Here is a 19,317-nt window from a genome sequence, read left to right on the forward strand (position 1 = left end):
GATGTTTATTTCCCTCTGGTTTTATTTGACTCCGGTTTTGTTGTGGGGGAAGTGTGCTCATTGTGTGTGACGTCTGTTTACAGCACTGGGACTTGCTACTGTATGTTTGTGAGACGTTTGTTTGCTTTCTTTGTGAGATTGACAGATTGTTTGTCTATGTTGGCTGATTCTTAAACTCATTTAATTGAAAATGCAGGCATTTGCTTCTGCCAATATGTCTGGGCAGAACAAATGAAAGAGGAAGAAAAGAGGAAGACATGCCTGCTTTTGACTGTGGTGCTGTTCTAGTATACTAATATCTCATGTGGCATCTAGAGTGCTTGGTTTTCAGAGATGGGGGAAAAAACCAGGGTAATTCATGTTGCTATGCTACTGAAAAATGATGAAAGAATGCTGGATCCATGTTGCTGGGAACATCTTCAGGAGCTGGATGGCAATGCAGAGAACAACAGACTGCCGCCCTCTAGTGGAGGACTGCAACAAATGAATGTTCACTCAATTTACATAGCAGCAGCCATAAGGGGAAAATAACTGCAAATGGCAGAGTTTGCATACAGTCTCATATTTACTTAAAGTCCACAGCATGAGAACAAATCTATAAACAAATAAATATTTTTATTTATTACACTATCTTAAAGACATTGTGTCAAGCAACAGGGTGATGTCAGATTGCTTTGAGAGATTGTGGTCAACATTGTGCGTGTCTTACAGGAGTACGATCCGAAATACACAGAACAATCACTACACTGCAAAATAATTCAAAGCACATGTGGGAATGCCATACCTAAACATATACACGTGGGCTCTGCTGCTGTGACAGTACACTATGTTGTAGGTAATAAAAGAAAGCTTGTCTGCCACTGAATTAAAAACTTGTGTGGATCATAGCTCTGCTTTTCGTGACTCTTTTCCTCAATACTGTAGCCAACACTGTTAAACAGAACTAACATTGCATTTATAATGTACATTAACAACAGCTGGGCATTATATCTCCAGTAGCCCTCTCCGGCAATGAGTAAGATTTGGTAACCTATTTAGCCATAGCCTGTGCCTTTATTTGCACAATACTTAGTGTTTGAAACAAGACTGGTTTTGCTTGGCTAGCTAACAAGTTAGTACTACAAAACTGATTATATGTATCATCACTTAGAAAAAAAATAACACAGAAACTAAATAGCTATTCAATACTTTTAAGATAACCAGGTTTGGAAGCTCACACTTCTCTCAGCTAGTGTTGCAAAAGTGACAGACCTCCAATATGGCTGCCCAGGGGTGTTTCTCTGTCAGCCGAAAGCATCTTACTACCGCGTTCACGCACACAAACAGCAGGCAGTATATGTGTGTCAGATGCTTTGTGGTGAGAGACACGGCTGTGACCTGGCAGAGGTTTTTTTGTGCTCTTGCTGTTAGCACCGATACAAGTTAAGAGTGGAAGAAGAGTGGATCAGGAAGAGACTGAGTCTGAGTCTTCAACATCTGAGGAGTCGTGTTCGTCAGCGGACTCTGTGAGGGCCGGGTAGGGCCGCGGCTGGTCCAGGTTGACGTAGGTCACATTCAGACTGATGTAGTGTTCTCCCTCCAGGCTGGACAGGATGGTGGAGACAGCCGACACCAACGTAGCAAAGCTGGGCCTCAACTCTGAATCAGGGTCCCAGCACTGAAGCATAATGCTATACCTGGAAAAGACATGGACAGAGTGTGAGTCTAAGCAAGGAGCGAGTGGCCAACTTAGTCCTCTGCATCATTGGCTAGCATTAAAATTAATCTATAATTACTTTCACATTAAGTCAAATTCCTAAAATTCCAGATCAGTTATAGGAATAATTTGACAATCTGGGGAATACACTTATTTGTTTTCTTGTTGAGAGTTAGACCACTATCATGTCTGAATGGCAAATATGTAGCTGGAGACAGAAGTTAGCTTTTCTTAGCATACAGGCTGAAAACAGGGGGAAACAGCTAGATTGGTTCAGGCCTAAGGTGGCAAAATCCGCCTACCAACACCTCTAAAGCTCACAAAATGACACGTTATATTTTGTTTTATAATTATATTATAAGTGCAAAAACAACAAATTGCCATTTTACGTGGGTCTATGTGCCAAACTATTTATTGGCTGGGACCAGTTGCCAGGCAACCAAGAAGTTGGTCCTGGCCAAGAAATAGCCTGTCAAGAAAATAGCTAACTGCCTGTTGGCTCTATCTTCTCATCTAACTTTTTTCAAGCAAATTTCCCCAAAATATCTACGAATGCCTGTAATGTAAGTTGGTGTTCTACATGAGTCCCTGGGTGATACTTTCCATGAGACCTTAACCCAAATTGGATGTATGACAAGGCCTCAGTGGACAAGAAATATGAATGGTTGATTTATTCTCCATCAATCTGTAAGTTGGTGGCCAAAAGCTTACACCCCTAGGGATTTATCATTACAACAACAAAAACATGTCGGCTTATTCTTTGTAGTCCAATGTGTGTGTTGTGTGGTTTTTGTGTGTGTGTGTGTGTGTGTGTGTGTGTGTGCAGGTGAAAGAAGCAGTGTTCTTCCAGGTATCTTGTAGAAATACACATTAACTCCCAAACAGGCTTGCTTAACTGTGCCGGAATACCAAGTAGTGGACAATTTACGGGTTTCACACTACTGAGTGACCATTCGAACATCTTGCTATGACTACTTGGACTTTGTGCCAGGACCTTTTCTTGCCTGCCTTGTAGCTGTAAATCTGTATTAGTAGCAATTTTACAATGGATGTATGCAAACTAAGCAACAAGCTCAAAATTCTAATTCAACAAAGTGACATAATGTAATTACTCCGACTACTTACAAAGGGTCAGGGCAGTACTGGGGCTGGGGAAGCCTCCTACCCTTCAGTAAGTAATGTGTTATGTCATAAGGGTCCACCTCTGGGTAAGGGCTCGCTCCTCTGGTCAGCATCTCCCACATCAGCACACCAAAGGACCACTGCATCAAGAGAGGCAAAAGTTACAGCAAATACCAAGACGGTTGTACAGACCTGACCTCAAAACCAGTATTGTGTTTTGCACACATGTTAAGAAAAGTAAAAAAAAATCTATATACAACTTCAAAGGTGCTACATGGAGCGATTGTTGCCACCCCCACCCTGAAAAACTGTACAGCCTTGAACACAGACAACCGGAATTTTTTTTTTCCTTTATTTTAATGTAAATCCAGAAGATTTTGTGCTTGATTCAGCCAAGTGGCAATCAATGTAAAATGATGTGTAAAGCAGTGTTTCCCAAACTTCTTGGTTTGTGACCCCCTAAACCTAACCCATGTGTGCATGCCGCATCATAACACCTTACGGCTTATTTATATAATTTTTATTCAGTAATTTAGAAAAAAACAAAAGAAAAACAAATAGACATACATGTTTATAGATAGATTTTTTCTTGTTTTCCTACTATGTTAATCATTTTATTACCCCTCAAATTTCGGGGGGACCCCTTTAGGGGGCCAACCCCCAGTTTGGGAGCCACTTCTGTGAAGGCCAGCAGATGATGAGTGTACTGATTATTGTCATATATCGACATGGTAATAATTGGTAACATAGATAAGGCAACATCTCAAACATTATTAAACTTTGTGAACCAGACACATAATTACTGTACTCCTTTTCCAGATAATGCAATTTTTCTACCTAATATCTGCAAGACAAATACATTATGCATTAAATCTGGAATTCCACCACTACAAACACTGACGCTCAGTGTCCCTCAGTACCAAGACACTGACAACTAGTGCAAAGATCTTGATTATACTGAAGTAGACGTTCATTTGCTCACCACATCTGACTTGGAGGTGAATTTCTGTGTCTGCAGACTCTCAATGGCCATCCACTTGACAGGCAGTTTAGCCTTCCTGTGATCCTGAACACTGTAATACTCCTTATCAAAAACATCTCTGGCCATGCCAAAGTCTGCCACCTTGACTGTATATGACTCGTCCAGCCTAGACAGAAAGAGTAAGATGATATTTTTAAGTGCTGTGATGTAACATCCTCAACCAAATTTGTACTATGAAAATCTCCTTACAATAAATCAAAGAGAAATTCAGGCCTAATGGCAATGAATAAATCGCTGATTTCTCTGCACATCTGACTCACATGCAGTTGCGTGCTGCGAGATCTCTGTGCACAAACTTCTTCTGAGCCAAATACTCCATCCCCTTGGCAACCTGCAGCCCGAAGCCGATCAAATCCTTCACAGTGGGGTTCTAAGCAAATCCCACAAACACATGACAAAAACACTAAATTAAAACAGTTGGAAATGTTACATAATTTGCTAGGTAGTAAAACTGATGGTTGTTCATAAATCAGATGATTCATTAGCACTGTTTTAATGTAGCTTTCACACCCTCTTCTCGCAGCGTATGAAGTGCCGCAGGTCACCGTGTTTCATGTACGGTAGCACCACTAGAGGGAGCCCTTCCTGCGGCAGGAGGATGCCCAGCAGGGACAACACATTGCTGTGGTGGAAACCCTTCATTATGATACCTTCCTTCAGAAACTGCTCCACTTCCTCGACATCTGTTATTCCTGAGGAGACACACACACGCAGATAAACATTATCAACCTAAATCTAAAGGAAGAAAGTGGCACCGATAGTTGCTTTTAAAATGGTGCTCAGAACACATCCTAAAAAAAGTGTGTAAACAACAAATGAGCAAATGAGACTTTCTAGTGCATTCCTAAGGCAGGACGCAGGTATTACTCACTATTCAAAGACTTGACAGCACAGTGGATTTCTCTGTTGTTGTGGTCTGTGAAGTAGCCATGATAGACAGTGCCAAAATGACCTGCAGAAAAAGACAAAAAAAGACATGATTACTACTGTTCCTTCAAAATATAATATAGCTGACACAAGATAGAAGCTGTGGGGTTCCTTACCTTTCCCTATGATCCGGTGGTGCTGCACAAGAAGCATCTCAGCGGGAATGAGAACATCCTTCACCTCCTCCAGCAGCTCTGGCCTAAAACTGAAGATGGAGATCTTCTCTGCAGGCATGAGGGGAGTGAGGGTAGGATCTATGCTGCCTGCAGCATAGGCCAGGCTGGGGAAAACCACCGGTCCCACCAGCGGAGTAGGAGGACTCAGGGATACTACTGTTAAAAGTCCAGAGAGTGGGGTTTATTCATTTGTGTCAGAAGTAAGTCAGCTATACAGTATTACAGCGTTGTATGTGAGTGCTTTGTGGGACAGTCACCTCTCCTGTAGTCCCCAGCAGGTGACAGCTCCACGTTATTTGTGCCAGAGTGGTTAGCACTGTGGGCCAAACGGGTCTCTACCATGGAGGCTGAAAAACATTTCACAACACTTTTTAATCATCAACCCCTGGAGAGGAACACCTGTACATCATCTGCAACACCGGGGATGTTCTAGTTGAAAGATTTGTGTAATTCATCCCAAATTCCCACCCACAGCCTGAAGCAGTTGTATAAACAGATTGGACCAAGGTCCACACAACAGAGAGGCACCCACCTTTCTTTTTCTTCCTTAAGTGTTTCATGACAACAAAGGCCAGCACCGCCCCTGCCACCAGAGCCGCCAGGATCCCCAGAACAATGCCCACCATGTAGTGGTTGCTGACCCTCACCACCGTGCCAACGTTGTGGACCTGCCCGTTGATGGAGATCTAAAGGAGTGCATCATACACAGTGAATTCCATTATTTTATTATTGCACTGTAATCAGTGTTTTTTTTGTAACTGTCCCAGTAAATTCCAAGATATTTACACTGAGACTGACTGTGTTTACTGTCACACTTGATATGGCAAAAAAAGGTCAAATCTTCCTCTGCATTGGCTCAATTGTGGTATTTAAAATTAAGGAGCAGGTTAAGTGATTCTCTTAGGTTAGATGACTCAACACACAGCACACACTTTTGGTACATGCACTTATTTGCTTTCTTGCCAAGAGTTAGACGAAATACCACTCATCATTGATCATTCCAACCCTAGCTTTGGATAGTGACCAAAAGAAGGAAATGGTGGATACAAGAGGCCGTAATGAGTTTTGTCCATGATGTGGCTGAGCTCGTCCTCTGAGATAGGGTGAGAAGCTTAAACATCCGGACGGAGCTGGGAGCTGAAGAATGCCAAAAGCAGCCAGCTGAGGTGGTGTGGGCATCTTATCAGGATGCCTCTTCCTGGGCCCCTTCCTTAGGATGTTTTTTGGGTACAGATATATATATATATATATATATCATCTGGCTTGGGACTGGAAAACATTTTACTGGTGAGAGGGAAGATGGACTACCCTGCTTAGCCAGCTGCCACCACAACGTGATAAGCAACAGAAAATAGATGAATGGATGGAATACCACCCAAATTAAATGGTGCGCCTTTGTAGCCAAATGGTTAAAGCATTAGCACCATAACTGCAATGTTGCTGGTTCAATTCCAGCCGGTGACCTTTATGTCATGCACCCCCTCTCTCCCCCGTTTCCTGTCTGCTTTGTCACTGTCAGACTGTCCAACAAAGGAAAAGAAAAACAAAAGAAAATATATACATGAAGTTACCTTTACACATTATATCCTGTTTGTTTAGTCCATGCAGACCCTCAAGTATGAAAAAAAAGTTGTGGTTTTACGGGGGGTTAATGTGATGGACTACTTCTTGGCCAGGCACAGCAACTTTTTATAAATTTTTTTTAGAGGTGCCAGTAGGTGGATTTTGTTGCAAGCTAAGCAAACTGGCAGCTTCGATATTATCTTATTATTAAGCTCTCAGCAGGAAAACAAATAAACATATTCCTAAGATGTTATACTGTTTTTTATTTGCTGATTTTGAATGCTGGATAAACTATATAGCTATCTGTTACTCTGCTGGGGTTGTGTATAGAAAATGAAGAATAATAATTTATTTAACCTGACATATATTGAGCTTTGCACAGTGTACAAGAATCGTTGGTGACAGGCACATGCATGACCTGGGGCCCAGGCTGCATGCTGGATCCAGGTATGTCAGTTAATCATCATCTAAACCTCCAACCTGACTAACCTTCACTGGCAGTCCCTCACTGGGGATGGTCATGTTTTTGGGGATCCTGCAGGTGATCTCATTATCCAGGACTTTAGCATCACAATTGACACCTGCCACTGTCATAATGATGGTCATACAGGAGCTCACCAGATTCAGCTTTTGGTGCTGTGCACAGAGAAGTCAAATCAAGATAGGAGACAAAATGAGTTATTAGAAATCCATAATAAATACTACAAAAACATTATCATTAATCCAGAAGCAAAAACCAACAGAGCTATCTCTTACATGTAGTGACACTTCATCAAATCCAGGGTACAAACTCAGCACATGTCCCTCTGTTTCAAAAGGTATGGGCTCGCCATAGGGGTGGTAGGAGAACTCTTTGTCCCAAAGTCCCAGGGCTCCGTCCATGTCAAAAGAAAGCTGTCCTTCCTCGGTCTCATCCCTGTGGAACACAGGAGAGATACACTCCATCCTTGTGGGCAAGGACTTGCTTATGCACTCCTGAAACAAAATAGTATGGTCATACTTTAAGCCCATACAGTAAAATGTGTAACATAAACAAAGCGTATGCGACCTTGGAGGGAAATCTAATTACTCTAAAACTGTAAACTGATGAGAAGAATAATGCTTGAATATATCTACTGTACATTATGATGAACACTGTACCCTTGTCACAGGTTTCAAGTGGCTCTCATTGGGTTTAAAGCGGATGATGGTGCGGTAAACAGAATCCAGGTTCTCCCCCTCAATCACAATCTTTGACCCCCTGCAATTCACAAATGTGGGAGATGGTTTCAGTTTCATAATGTCAGGGGGAATAAGACCATTTCCTGTTACAACTGAATTTGTCATATGAGAAACATGATTAAATGTATTGTAAATACCATCATTTTATACTTGTGTTTCCTTTGTCTTGATTCAATCAGTTTATTTTCAGATCAGAATACACACAGGCTGTTTGTGCTGGAGGGCTCACTGGCCTACCTGTCAAAGCTACAGCCTGGGAGGACAGCTGTAATCTTTGGGTTTTCTTTGTAGTAAAACACCTTTGTGGTGAGGACAGGAGACTTGTCAATGAAAACACTCAGTGGGACGTCCCTCACCTCTGAGATTTGCTGAGACAGACAGATGATGGAGGACACATTGCCTATAGGCTTTGTGACTCTGTAGAGACGCAGAGGTATGTGAATTAGATGCCACGACAGATGAAAAGCTTTGTGCTTTTAAATATGATTTACATGTTCAATAAGATACAGTAAAAAATAGTTCTGTTCTGAGTCAGTCTTTGGATGCCAAGACGCTCTTAGGAATTAGCCTGTAGTTTTCTAAAGCATAATTATTCTGCACACAAGTTGGAACATGTTTGCTTAATACGTCATGGCAATAAAAATGTTTTGAGCAGCAACTCCTTCTCCTAACCTCTAAAAAGTAGGGCATCTACAAAAAGCTGTAAGGGAAACAGTTTATTTTAAAAATTGAGGTGAGTGTGATGAAAACAGATAGAGATGTATATCCAGACCTCATTATAGGACAGGGCACGTCATTGAGTGTGACTTTTCTTGTCTTCCCAGCATCCAAATGAGGTCCAGTCACTGTGATGAGTGTGCCCCCAACACGAGGCCCATAATTGGGCTGGATTTCTGTGATGTTGGGAATCTGGAGAAACAGTTTATTATTGAAAAGTGGTTCCATAGGTGAAACAGCTCATAAAAATATGAATAGCTTGTATGTTGTCATGAGGCTGTAAGTAGATGATAAAAGGAAAGATTACCACAAATGTGAATCCTGGCAGTTCTGCCTTCCCGTCGATAGAGTAGCGTCCTTCCACCTTGCCCTCATGCACCTCCACTGTAATGTTGACTGGTTTGGACAGCTCAGTGGACCCAGAGCGAATCTTACACACCAGGCTGGAGAGCAGCACAACAAAATGCTTGTGTCAGTATGTCAGTGGCCAATGCAGTTACCGCAACACCGGCGACAACTAAACCTCAAATGAAAATTTAAATTGCTGGACTTTAAACAGTAGACAATGGTTCCTGTAGTTTCAACAGGTTAGCTTTGCTGCTAATATACAACTTTCAAGTTAAATAAATAATACAATTATTTTTATAGAATTAGTTTGTTGGGAAATCCATTCAAGAAATAATATCTTGATAAATCTTGTATGTATTAACACTTTTTAGCCACGTCATTTCACTACATTTCACCAAAGTTAAGATTCTCATTAGCTCTCAGCTGTACTTTGTGTTTAGTGCTAAATGATAGCATGGTAAACTAATCTGAGATGGTGAACATTGTCACTATGAGAATGTTAGCAACCATCTCAGTACTTCCTCACAGAGCCACCTGCATGGCTGGGTAGACTCTTAGTCTTGTTTAACTAGACATAATGGCTATCTAGTTTGTATGGCAAATGTAAATTAAATTGGATCACACCGATATGTTTCAACATATCAGTTAGGCTTAAAAGGGCACATATCAAGTTTTTGTGTCAGGCCTTTAAAGTCTAGATGCATTATTTTGATTTGAGACAACAGTCAGACATTGTATACCAATTTCTCCACAAACAGTAGTCTCAACAGAGCAGATCACTTCTGGCAGGAAAGATATGTAATGATTATCAATTTCTTGAAGGCTGGGATATTTTATTTTATTTTTAAAGGGCCAAGAAAATCCACCCTTAGGATTTGCTTGCCCTTTGAAAATAAAATAAAAACAAAATGACTATAGCATGAACAGATTGTGCTTGGAACCAGACCCAGCCCTTCATGGTTACTCACTGTGTGTTGTTGCTTTTGGCTGAAAGCACAATGCAGGCAGTCTGTCCCAGCCGGACCTGGTGGGTTCTGGAGGAGATGGCAGGTCGTAAGGGGGACTGGAACTCCCATCCACACACCGTTAGCTCTGTTTGACCATCAGGGGGAGCAGTCCGTGGAAAGAACTGCGTCAATAAAGCAGAATATATAGTACCACCTTGAAATGAAATGCTTTTGTTAGTTGCACAAAGAGATGTTTGGCTTACAGAACAAACCTCACCCCAGTGATTCCTGGTGGGCAGGACTCGTTCCTCCAGTGACTTTGACATTCGCTTTCCCAGGAGCACACTCCAGAGCACCAGCCACAGCCCATGAACTTAGGGGCTGTCAGACACGTGGCACAGGTCAGGAAGTGTTGACAGCCTGGGCCTCTCTGGGGAACCTGGATCATCTGAAACAGACAGATTACAATTTCTAAGGCCACAAAGTCAATCTCAGGAGAAAGATGCCCTGTGCTATTTAATTTTTAATGAGGCAATTAACATCTGCTGAATAAAATGACGTTAATATCCTCCTTAATAATTTATTCCTTCCATGCAAAGAGAGAAATGTAAACTGATACTGGGCCTCATGTAGCACCATGCTGTTTAACAGGTAACCTGGGCAGCTACTGCAGGTGAAATTAAATCTAATAAACATATCAGATCAATAACAGATTCATTTAAAACTGTTTCATTTAGATAAGTCATGTCTTATCTCTTTAATTGACTACAGCATTATATTTTCTTACAGCAACAGCATCATTGCTATAATAATCATCATGATAAAATTGGTGAACACGAGGTAGTAGGTCAACTCCTTACGCACCATAAGACCAAGGGTGATCAGCCTGCCCCAAACCACAAAGCCATATCAAGTTTATAGATTTTCTTTAGCCACTTATTTGTTCTCTGGGTCACAGGGGTCAAACCATATCCCGGCATGCACTGCACCGAAGGCAGGGAAACACCCTGGACAGGTCTCCAGAGCGCCATATGGACAGACGATTAGTCATACTTCCTACTCAATTGTAATTGTAATGTGATCTGACCTGCATGCCTCCAGTCCAGTGTATCTATAGATTGTTTTACTCTCACTGAAAGACATGGGATTGCTACTGTACCTTGTCTCCAACCACAAAGAGGAGATATTCTGATGAGTAAACAGCAGCGATGGATGAGACCCTCTGGTTCTCTACCAAAGAGTAATTGGCAAAGATAATAGGGCTGGATCTTGTCAATACAAGCTGCCAACACAGACACAACATATGATTATTAATAGCAGACAATGCTCAAGTGAAGACAAATACCAAAAGTTGCTGATAAACCGCTGTGTACCTGCAGCAGGCGTCCTGTAGAGGTGCCAATATGGGCTACTGTCTTGTTCTCTATGGTTGTGACCAGCAAAGACGTAAGCAGGACGTCTGTCATCTGCCTGTTGAAGAGGTCCACTCTGTAGTAAGGCTTTGACACCATAGTAGGATGGTCTCTGCATGTGGCATTGTTCTCCATGCTCTAGTACCAAGGCCACAGGCAGCAAAGGACATGAATATGAGACAATGAAGAACAAAGTGAGTAAGAAAACACACTCAGCATTATTTAAACTGCTATTATTAGACATGTTTTAACTAGGTTGACAGTGGTGTCTACAACAGGTGGAAATAGTGCTTAGACAAAACAATCCAAACACATGGCACATTTCCAAAACTTCCAATGGTAACACACTGTCTTCATCACCGGATTAAGTTTGCTCAGTTTGTCATGGAGATGGATCCGTTTTGTCAAACTGATATCCTCAAAGGTCAAGAATGAATTGTTGGATGAGTAATAGGCAACGTAAAAATGTAATTCTCCTAAAAATTGTTTACTGATAAACCATCATCCATATACAAAGGCTTAACTGATTTTAACAACAACACATCCCACTAGTAGTGAGTGAGCAGACCACATTTTCCTTTATGCTGCTTTAAAGCCAAACAATATGAGCCTCTATTCTGTGTCACCCCCACAAAGTTTCCAGCATCCAGTCTGCTTTATAAAGTAGATTAAATTAGCTTGACAGCTCATAGTGTATATTCTTGTGCTCTGAAGGGTTACACATTCTCAGACAATAATATTTTATGGTTTAATGTAGAGCTGTAGTAAGACAGGCCCAGCTGCTGGCTTTTGAGGATGTGGTATGAGCTGCACTAGTCACCAAGGTAATGAGGAGAAACAAAGTCCCTGGCACACCAGAAGCACAAGGTGAATCTGTCATGATAATATGATCATTTCATAATTTAAGAGGCCATGATAAATGGTTATGTGCTGCATTACTGGCAGAAGGATTGCCTTGTAGCTATAGATAGAGAGCAGGGTGGATCACTGTTTGATTAAAGGGAGTAAGTCTTCATGTAAACATCTACTAATAACTCTGAGACCAAGATAAAAAAAAACAACGAAATTACACTTTCCTTTTTTTTTTCTTGGCATATAAAAGTTGTTACAGGAAACTGAGAATCAAATCAAGTGGATGCAAAAAATACTGGAAGACATGCAACATGATGTAAGCCTAGAGCTTGAGGAGAAATACATAAGCAACATTGCTACTGACTTAGGTCATTCACCTAGAGAAGCATAAAACCTTGGTTATAATTCAGTTTCCTGAACCCTAAAAAATTCCACTGACCTCGAAATAAGAAAAATCATTATTTAGGAAGTTCACACATACAACACTTCATGGACCTAGTGAAAGAAACTAACAAAAGGGGTTACACCTCTAAAATGGCATTGTGAAAAAGTGTAAACAAGTATATTGTTAAAAAATATTGTATCCTATCCTAAATGTTCATACTTCAGTGAGAACATATTAGAGCAAAAAGTATCCTGTTATTGACCAAACTGCACACTAATTTTGAAAAAAAAGTTTTCATTATTCAATCTAACAATTGTCTAACGTCTAAATTATTTGATGACGTACTAAAAAGAAGAAAAGCATAGTGTTTGTGAGGCACGGATGATGCTGGCACAAAAGGTATTTTGATCTGCTCAGAAATGGAAGATCCAGGATTTCAGATTGTTGGACAATCCCGCTGGCCGGTTACTCAACATTCAGACCAGCAGCCAAAAGCAACAAAACAGGAGCCTCAGGAGAAAGTGTTCCTCTGAAGAGAAATAGAAGTATCCTAAAGAGAATAAACTCCATAAAACTGTTTGACCACTTCCACATTTGCATCAGCTGTGAATCTACACAGCTGAAATCAAAGCCAATGAAACATTTTTTCAGCTTTACTTCACAGTTTTGTTTCTGAGTCACAACATCTGTTTTACCACAAGTTCAAAGACTCAACATCCAAACTATAAAATCATAGCAGCAACTCAGTTCTGGGAATTTTACTTAATTCTAAAACTGGCTTGAATTTACTTTTACTAACTAGGGAATATGCAGTCCCCTCCCACTCCACAGCAGCACTGAACACTGAATAACTTAACATAAAAAAAACATACTATGGAAAATATGTATGGAATCTGGTAATAAATAGCAGTTTTCCCACGAGACTTAACACAAAAAAACAATTAATCTAATATGTTTAAAAATATATATCCAAATGCACAGTATGGCCTTAAAAGGACACTGAATACATTCACACCATGCCAGTTATTCAGGGATGATATAATAGGAAGGAATGAGGAAAACGTGTTTTCACTGACATGAGAGACAGTTTAAGTTTTCCTTTTAATGTCTTCCTGTCTGACCAGAGAAATTCACTCAACTGAGACAGAAAACAAGTCATAACGTCAGCTACCCTCACTCCCACCTGGTCTCCATCCAATTTTCATTCCACTGGTTGCCTCTGAATAATGACAAATGTGTAGGCTGACCTTCCATGTGTATTTTGTCAGCCAAAAAACAATTTGTATCCCTTTCTTTCTTGTTTTAACAGTAAGTGCTCACTGACTGCCGATGCAAGTGGTTCTAGTTGCATTCCTCTGCCCGCTGGGATGCAAATGACCTTAATGGTACTTCACAAAAATCCACAAAAGTTTCCTTTCATGGGCATGTCATCTTGAATGTCTGACACATGATAAAGAGGATGTGGATACATGCTAAATATGAAGCGTGAAACAGCTAGCCTGGCTCCGACCCAAGATAAAAAAAAAGAAGAAAGAAAAACACACTGTATTTCCCAAGATGTCAAACTATACCTTTTAGAGAGAAAAATGCTTTCATCTACAATGTGCACAGTTGTTAGGGAATAATAAAGGCAAGTCTGATTCACATTTCTGATAACAATGCTTTTACTTTCACCTTTCATCTTGCATAGAAATTGGCAGATTTGTCTTGGAAAATAGTGAGTCATGATGCTCCTGCCAGTACTGTAAAATATTGCTTTATTTAGGGATTTACATGATTGCATAAACTGAAATTTCTCACTAATAATCATCAACGCCTGAGTAAGGATGTACCTGTCATTATCATTTTGGATCAAAACCATTACATTCAAGGAGCTCTGAGAAGTACTTCTATACTTAAGTCATTTGGATATTACCTTCCCCTGTTCATGTACAAACCAATGGTTTCAAATGACAGCCCCAACAAGGTCTCAGTGTTCTGGCGTTGTTTACTATATTTTTAATGTCTGCACACATGGCAAGAGAACAGACATCAGATACGATTTATAGCTCCACATCCAAAATATTTTTAACTCAAGATACCGGCACCCTGAGTCAGCAAATAGTTATTCATATGAACGGGTGCATTTCAAGGAAATAACTGACATATCGAAAGTAAGTGATGTATTGCTGGAAACACATTGTTCATCTTATCCAGTTGACTACACATACATTCCCTCTCACCCGCCCCCTATAAATGAGTCACACAAAACTGAGTTCTGTCTGCTTTCAATCAGTATATTGAAGAAAATCAAACTGGGACTCTTTCAGGTAATAAAAGTAGACCCGAGATCATATTGATCACCTGAATCAGCTGTATGTTAGTGGACTGATGGGCTCACCTCATGTGGACAGCTCTCACAGGGCTGGAAATGGCAGAGCCCTCTGGAGAGCTGCTCTGGTCCAGACTCGCAGCAGTCATCCACCCCATCTACGATTGCTTTGTTCACGTTGTCCATGGGGAAGGCGCACAGGGCAGAGTCGTGCTCCGTGACCCCGTTGTCATCAGTGACAGCAAAAACCCCATAGAGAATGTCATCCTCCTCCTCCGCCCCTAACTCCTCTGCCAGCTCCCTGCCTGCCTTGCCAAAATGGGCCGCCTGGACCACATTGTACACCACATCCTTATAGGGTTCACTGGCTACGTTCCTCCGCCGCCGTTTTGGTTCAAACCGACATTCCAGGATGACCTCACGATACCTCTTCATCTCCCATTCATTCCGTGGGAGACGGCCCAAGCGAGTCTGAAACGGAGATGAGTCCTGATCTGGACTCTCTCTCTGAACTGAGAGGAAGTAGACAAACTCCTGAGTGAAAAAGCTGTAGACATATTCAATATGGTATGTCCTCCGCAAGCCTGGAAGGACAGTCAGGCCACGCACGTCACTGTAGAAACCATCTTCTGTGGCCAGTGGTCGACGCACTGATATAGACTTCCTTCCATATCGCTGGGTCACACTGTCATTGACAGTGGTGGCGACAAAGAAGTAGACTGTCTGACCCTCTTCCACCATGGTGACTTTGGTACCAAGAGGGCTAGCCACACAGTCAGGACAGTAGGCAGCAGAGTTTGAATCCTTTCTGAACAAACACTTAGAAAGAGAAGGCGCCTCTCCATTTGACTTAAGTTCATGGAAATAGCATACACCATACTGAGAACTTCCACAAGAGTATAAATACATAAAGAGAGTATCCAGTAGCAAGACCTGATTGTCTGTGTCCTCCAAGAAGTTGGGATCCTTGTCCACGTCACACAAATCGCATATCTGACACTCTGGGCTTCCCACCGGTCCAGTGCGGAGCTCCCACACCTTCTCCAAGCTTCTGTTGACAGCTTCAATCACATTCTGAGAGGCAACATACACCTCCTGGTAAAATGAGTTGTTGACTATGTTCTGGATAGGGCCCCGGGCCTGGAAGAAGGGCATGGTGTAAACCAAAGAGAAGTTGACTTGGCTAGGGGCATGTAAGGAACAGTTGGCCACGGTAAAGGCCAGCAGAGTCTGGAGCCAGACACATGTCCCCCACTGTGTGGTCCAGTGGACCATCTCCACTCCGGGGTTCACAGGGGGCAACAGCACAGACAACGTGGGGTTACCTCCAGGTCTGATGCCGGGACAAAAGCATCCTTAACACCAGCTGTTACCTGAATGAAAAGAAATTACAACGTATGTCCTAAGTTATTAAAGAAATGATCCTCTACAACATAAATGAAACCATTCTTACCCTGAAAACAGTTTGAATGAAAGTTAGATGAAAATATTCTGTTCAATATGAAGCTGCAACCAGGAGACGGGGGAAACAGCTAACCTGGCTTCATCCAAATTGACATTGTAATTTCTGTACGAATGAAACATATTAGATAGAACTTCAGTTATTAGTATACTAATATATTAGTTGATAAGTGCAATATTTATACCTGAAAAATCAGTGTCAGTGTGCTTTATTATGTTCTGCACTGAATCCTAATAGATCTGAGGTGACAAATATTATTATCATGGTTGAGCCAGATGATGATAAAAGTGCATGTGGTCATAAAGATAAAAGCTTCCTCTGACTCAACACAAACACTGAGAGGAAATGTTTACATAATCAAACAGAGAGCTGTGTTGGCGGTGCTCAGCATAGTAGACAGCGGGTAAGACTATTTTTATTGTGATTTCCTGCACAAGTCCTTCTTAGCTTATCTGCCTGGTCATGTTTATTCTGGTAAATCCAATTAGTCATGATTTTATGCAAGATAACAGGTAGCAACAAACCAAGTTAATGGCCTTAATTTGACATTGATGCCCCAAATGTACCAAATCAAAATGAGCATTTTTCAGTGGCTCATCTTCATCAGTCACTGAACAACAACCAACCAAATGGAACCATGTTTTAAACTCCGAGCTTCGTCTTCCTCCTAAACAGACGTTGTTGGGTGGATCATTAACCAGACACATTACGGTAAGACTGTATTCCTGTCACAACCACTACGTGCCTTTCAGGGGGAAAGATGTGCACGGACTGATGGTCATAAGACCACATGTGCCTTTTTAAGTCCCAGGTGAAGAAGAAACGGCTTGTCTGCTCGTGCCGAAGAATTTCATCAACTCTGATTATTTTATTTAGAAGCACAGAACATTTGCTTTGACCAGAATTCTTTTAGAAAACAGCACTTATTCTTGCTACAAGCAGTCATATGGAAAAGTTTGAAGTCAAGACACTGGTGTCTCTGCATCAATAATTCATAGAGTCCCACTAACGTTGTGTTACATTTTAACATTTGCAGCTCCATGTGAAACTGAGGTTAAGGTTAGAGGACATGGGTATACATAGTAATGGCACTGATTGACTTTCTTCATGTTCATGGTTAATAAAGCAAATGGCTGAAATTGAGTTTCCATTCATTGTACTATAGTGCTATTTACAGACTGCATCAGTGTATTCCCTCACAGGTGAATTAAAGATGCAGTCATAGTGAGAACACCAGGTTCCTTAGTTAATAGAACATCAAACCAGACTTCAAGCTAAATAGGATTGTGATTTATAGTCAATGTACCTGTCTCATTTTCCAAATATACAACATTTCATTACTAACATTTACTTAAAACAACAACCTGCAAGACTACAGTGAGAGTGTGCAGGTACTCCATTGACTGCAGTATGCAACCGCTTTTATTGGATCAGTGCCTTGCTAACAGGTTCTTCGGTGGCAGTTAATTAGAGTAAGAAAGAGCATCTCTCTTTCATTAATCACTGCACAGATATCCACAGGGACCTGGAGAGGCAATCTGCTGTGCGCACAATCAATGGTCAAAACGTATTTTACCCCAAGGACACATGTATTGATCTAGTGGAAAAGGAAATGCATCCCAAACCAGTACAGAAAACCCTGACATCAGCTCTGCAAATATTAAATTTTTTAAACAGAAGTAAGGATGATTTATTTGAGTTTTTCTTCAAAAATAAAATCTGAAAATTGCACAGAAGCAGCATCATTTTTAGCTTCTTGTCCTTTTTTATCTTTATGGAAGTATGTTTTTGTTTATCTTCTCTCCATGTCTGTGCTCCTGTTTAACATCTACCTTAAGCTCATTGAAATCTTGCCAGTCCATTCTGGCTCCAGTCCACATGTCAGATGGTTTTTGATACCATTCAGCTGCACTAGATGTGAAAGGAGAAACAGGAGAACACTTTTCTCTGTGAGGAAGGCACTGTGGTCGACTATTACGCATACTGTACTGAGAATGAATCCAATTCTAAATCTACACTATAATATTTAAAAGTATCCCTCTCCCTGATCACATCGACATGCCACAGCACTAACTACCATTTCAACACGCAGCCTACATTGCAATTAAAACTCTTATTAAAACACTAAGGCTGGTTTAAATGCTGTAAGTGGTGCACAGTAAGGACTTTAACAGCTTTGTGACATTTTAATCTTCTGTAATAGTGTCAGTTTTTTTCTGAGGAACAGTTGTTCACATATAATGGCTGTATGTTTGCTTTATCTGAACAACTACTACTACTGAACTACTGAGATATTTAGCAGTGTCAGCTTCTTTTCCAGCCTGTCTTTCTATATAAAATATGTATGTTACATGCAGCTTTGAGTGTTATGAAAACCTACCTGCACAGGTTACTTACTCTCCTCTTCAGGGAAGCAGCCACTGCCAAGGTGTTTGGTCCTTCTCTGACTTTAGAACTGCGCGGTGGATGGTTGATCTTTCCTCGGGTAGATTTTGAACACTACACGATTAATTTCTACTATAGCCTGTGCGTCCTCACAAAGCGCTGGAACATAAACAGACACAAACTCTGTTGGTTTCGGATTTAACTTCAACTCCCAGAATGAGTCGCTCTTCTTCCCCTCAAGCAGCGCTCCAGCTCGCTCCTCCCCTCCACGCTTCAGACGGACAGACAGCAGCCCAGACAGAGCCCATTCACCCACACACCTCTCCCGGTGACGCACACGATGCCTTACGTTGATGCAGGTCGCCCGTGGACGTGCACTTTTCTTTACGTGGCTGGTTGTTTTCTGTCTGGCAACCAATTCCAGATTACCTACTGTACAGCTCGGCCCTGTCGCTCTCACTGTTCCTCACTGGAACACACCAGCAGAGCCACTTGCATTATTTTTTTTTTTCATCCAAGTGTACAGCTTCCTTATTGTTTAGGCAACAGGGCAGCATGTCTACTGTTTGTCTTATGTTGGTCTCCTGAAGTGTGATGGTAGACACAAAATAAACAATCCTAGAATACATTTCACAACATGTATGGGAGAACAGTAAACAAACTGATGGTATCATCAAACTGGGACTGCAGTAGAGCTGTAACAACAGGTAATATTACTACCACCATGCTGACTGATAAAAGTAAACAAACA

The 19,317-nt window shown here is 41.3% G+C and overlaps 1 protein-coding gene across 3 annotated transcripts; it reads right to left on the reverse strand.

Moving 5' to 3' along the window:
• Window positions 1-546: 546 nt before the first annotated feature.
• On the reverse strand, window positions 547-18,832 carry mst1rb (macrophage stimulating 1 receptor b). Of its 3 annotated transcripts, XM_051415839.1 has the most exons (22): window positions 18,562-18,832; window positions 18,014-18,092; window positions 14,789-16,092; window positions 11,133-11,309; window positions 10,919-11,041; window positions 10,037-10,207; window positions 9,781-9,941; window positions 8,772-8,907; window positions 8,520-8,656; window positions 7,985-8,164; window positions 7,667-7,766; window positions 7,283-7,501; window positions 7,016-7,162; window positions 5,496-5,649; window positions 5,221-5,310; window positions 4,904-5,119; window positions 4,732-4,812; window positions 4,371-4,552; window positions 4,121-4,230; window positions 3,801-3,966; window positions 2,822-2,958; window positions 547-1,676 (listed from the first exon to the last, which is right to left on the reverse strand). In XM_051415839.1, the coding sequence occupies exons 3-22, from the start codon at window positions 15,992-15,994 to the stop codon at window positions 1,445-1,447; spliced, it is 4,125 nt and encodes a 1,374-aa protein (XP_051271799.1). In that variant the 5' UTR covers window positions 15,995-16,092; window positions 18,014-18,092; window positions 18,562-18,832; the 3' UTR covers window positions 547-1,444. The 3 variants fall into 3 exon arrangements, with proteins under 3 accessions (XP_051271799.1, XP_051271800.1, XP_051271798.1); XM_051415840.1 differs by lacking the exon at window positions 18,014-18,092 and having other exon boundaries at window positions 18,579-18,832; XM_051415838.1 differs by lacking the exon at window positions 18,014-18,092 and having other exon boundaries at window positions 18,562-18,831.
• Between the last annotated feature and the right edge of the window lie 485 nt (window positions 18,833-19,317).

The sequence above is a fragment of the Dicentrarchus labrax genome, unplaced genomic scaffold (genome assembly GCF_905237075.1).
Source record: "Dicentrarchus labrax unplaced genomic scaffold, dlabrax2021, whole genome shotgun sequence".
NCBI classification, from domain to species: Eukaryota; Metazoa; Chordata; class Actinopteri; family Moronidae; genus Dicentrarchus; species Dicentrarchus labrax.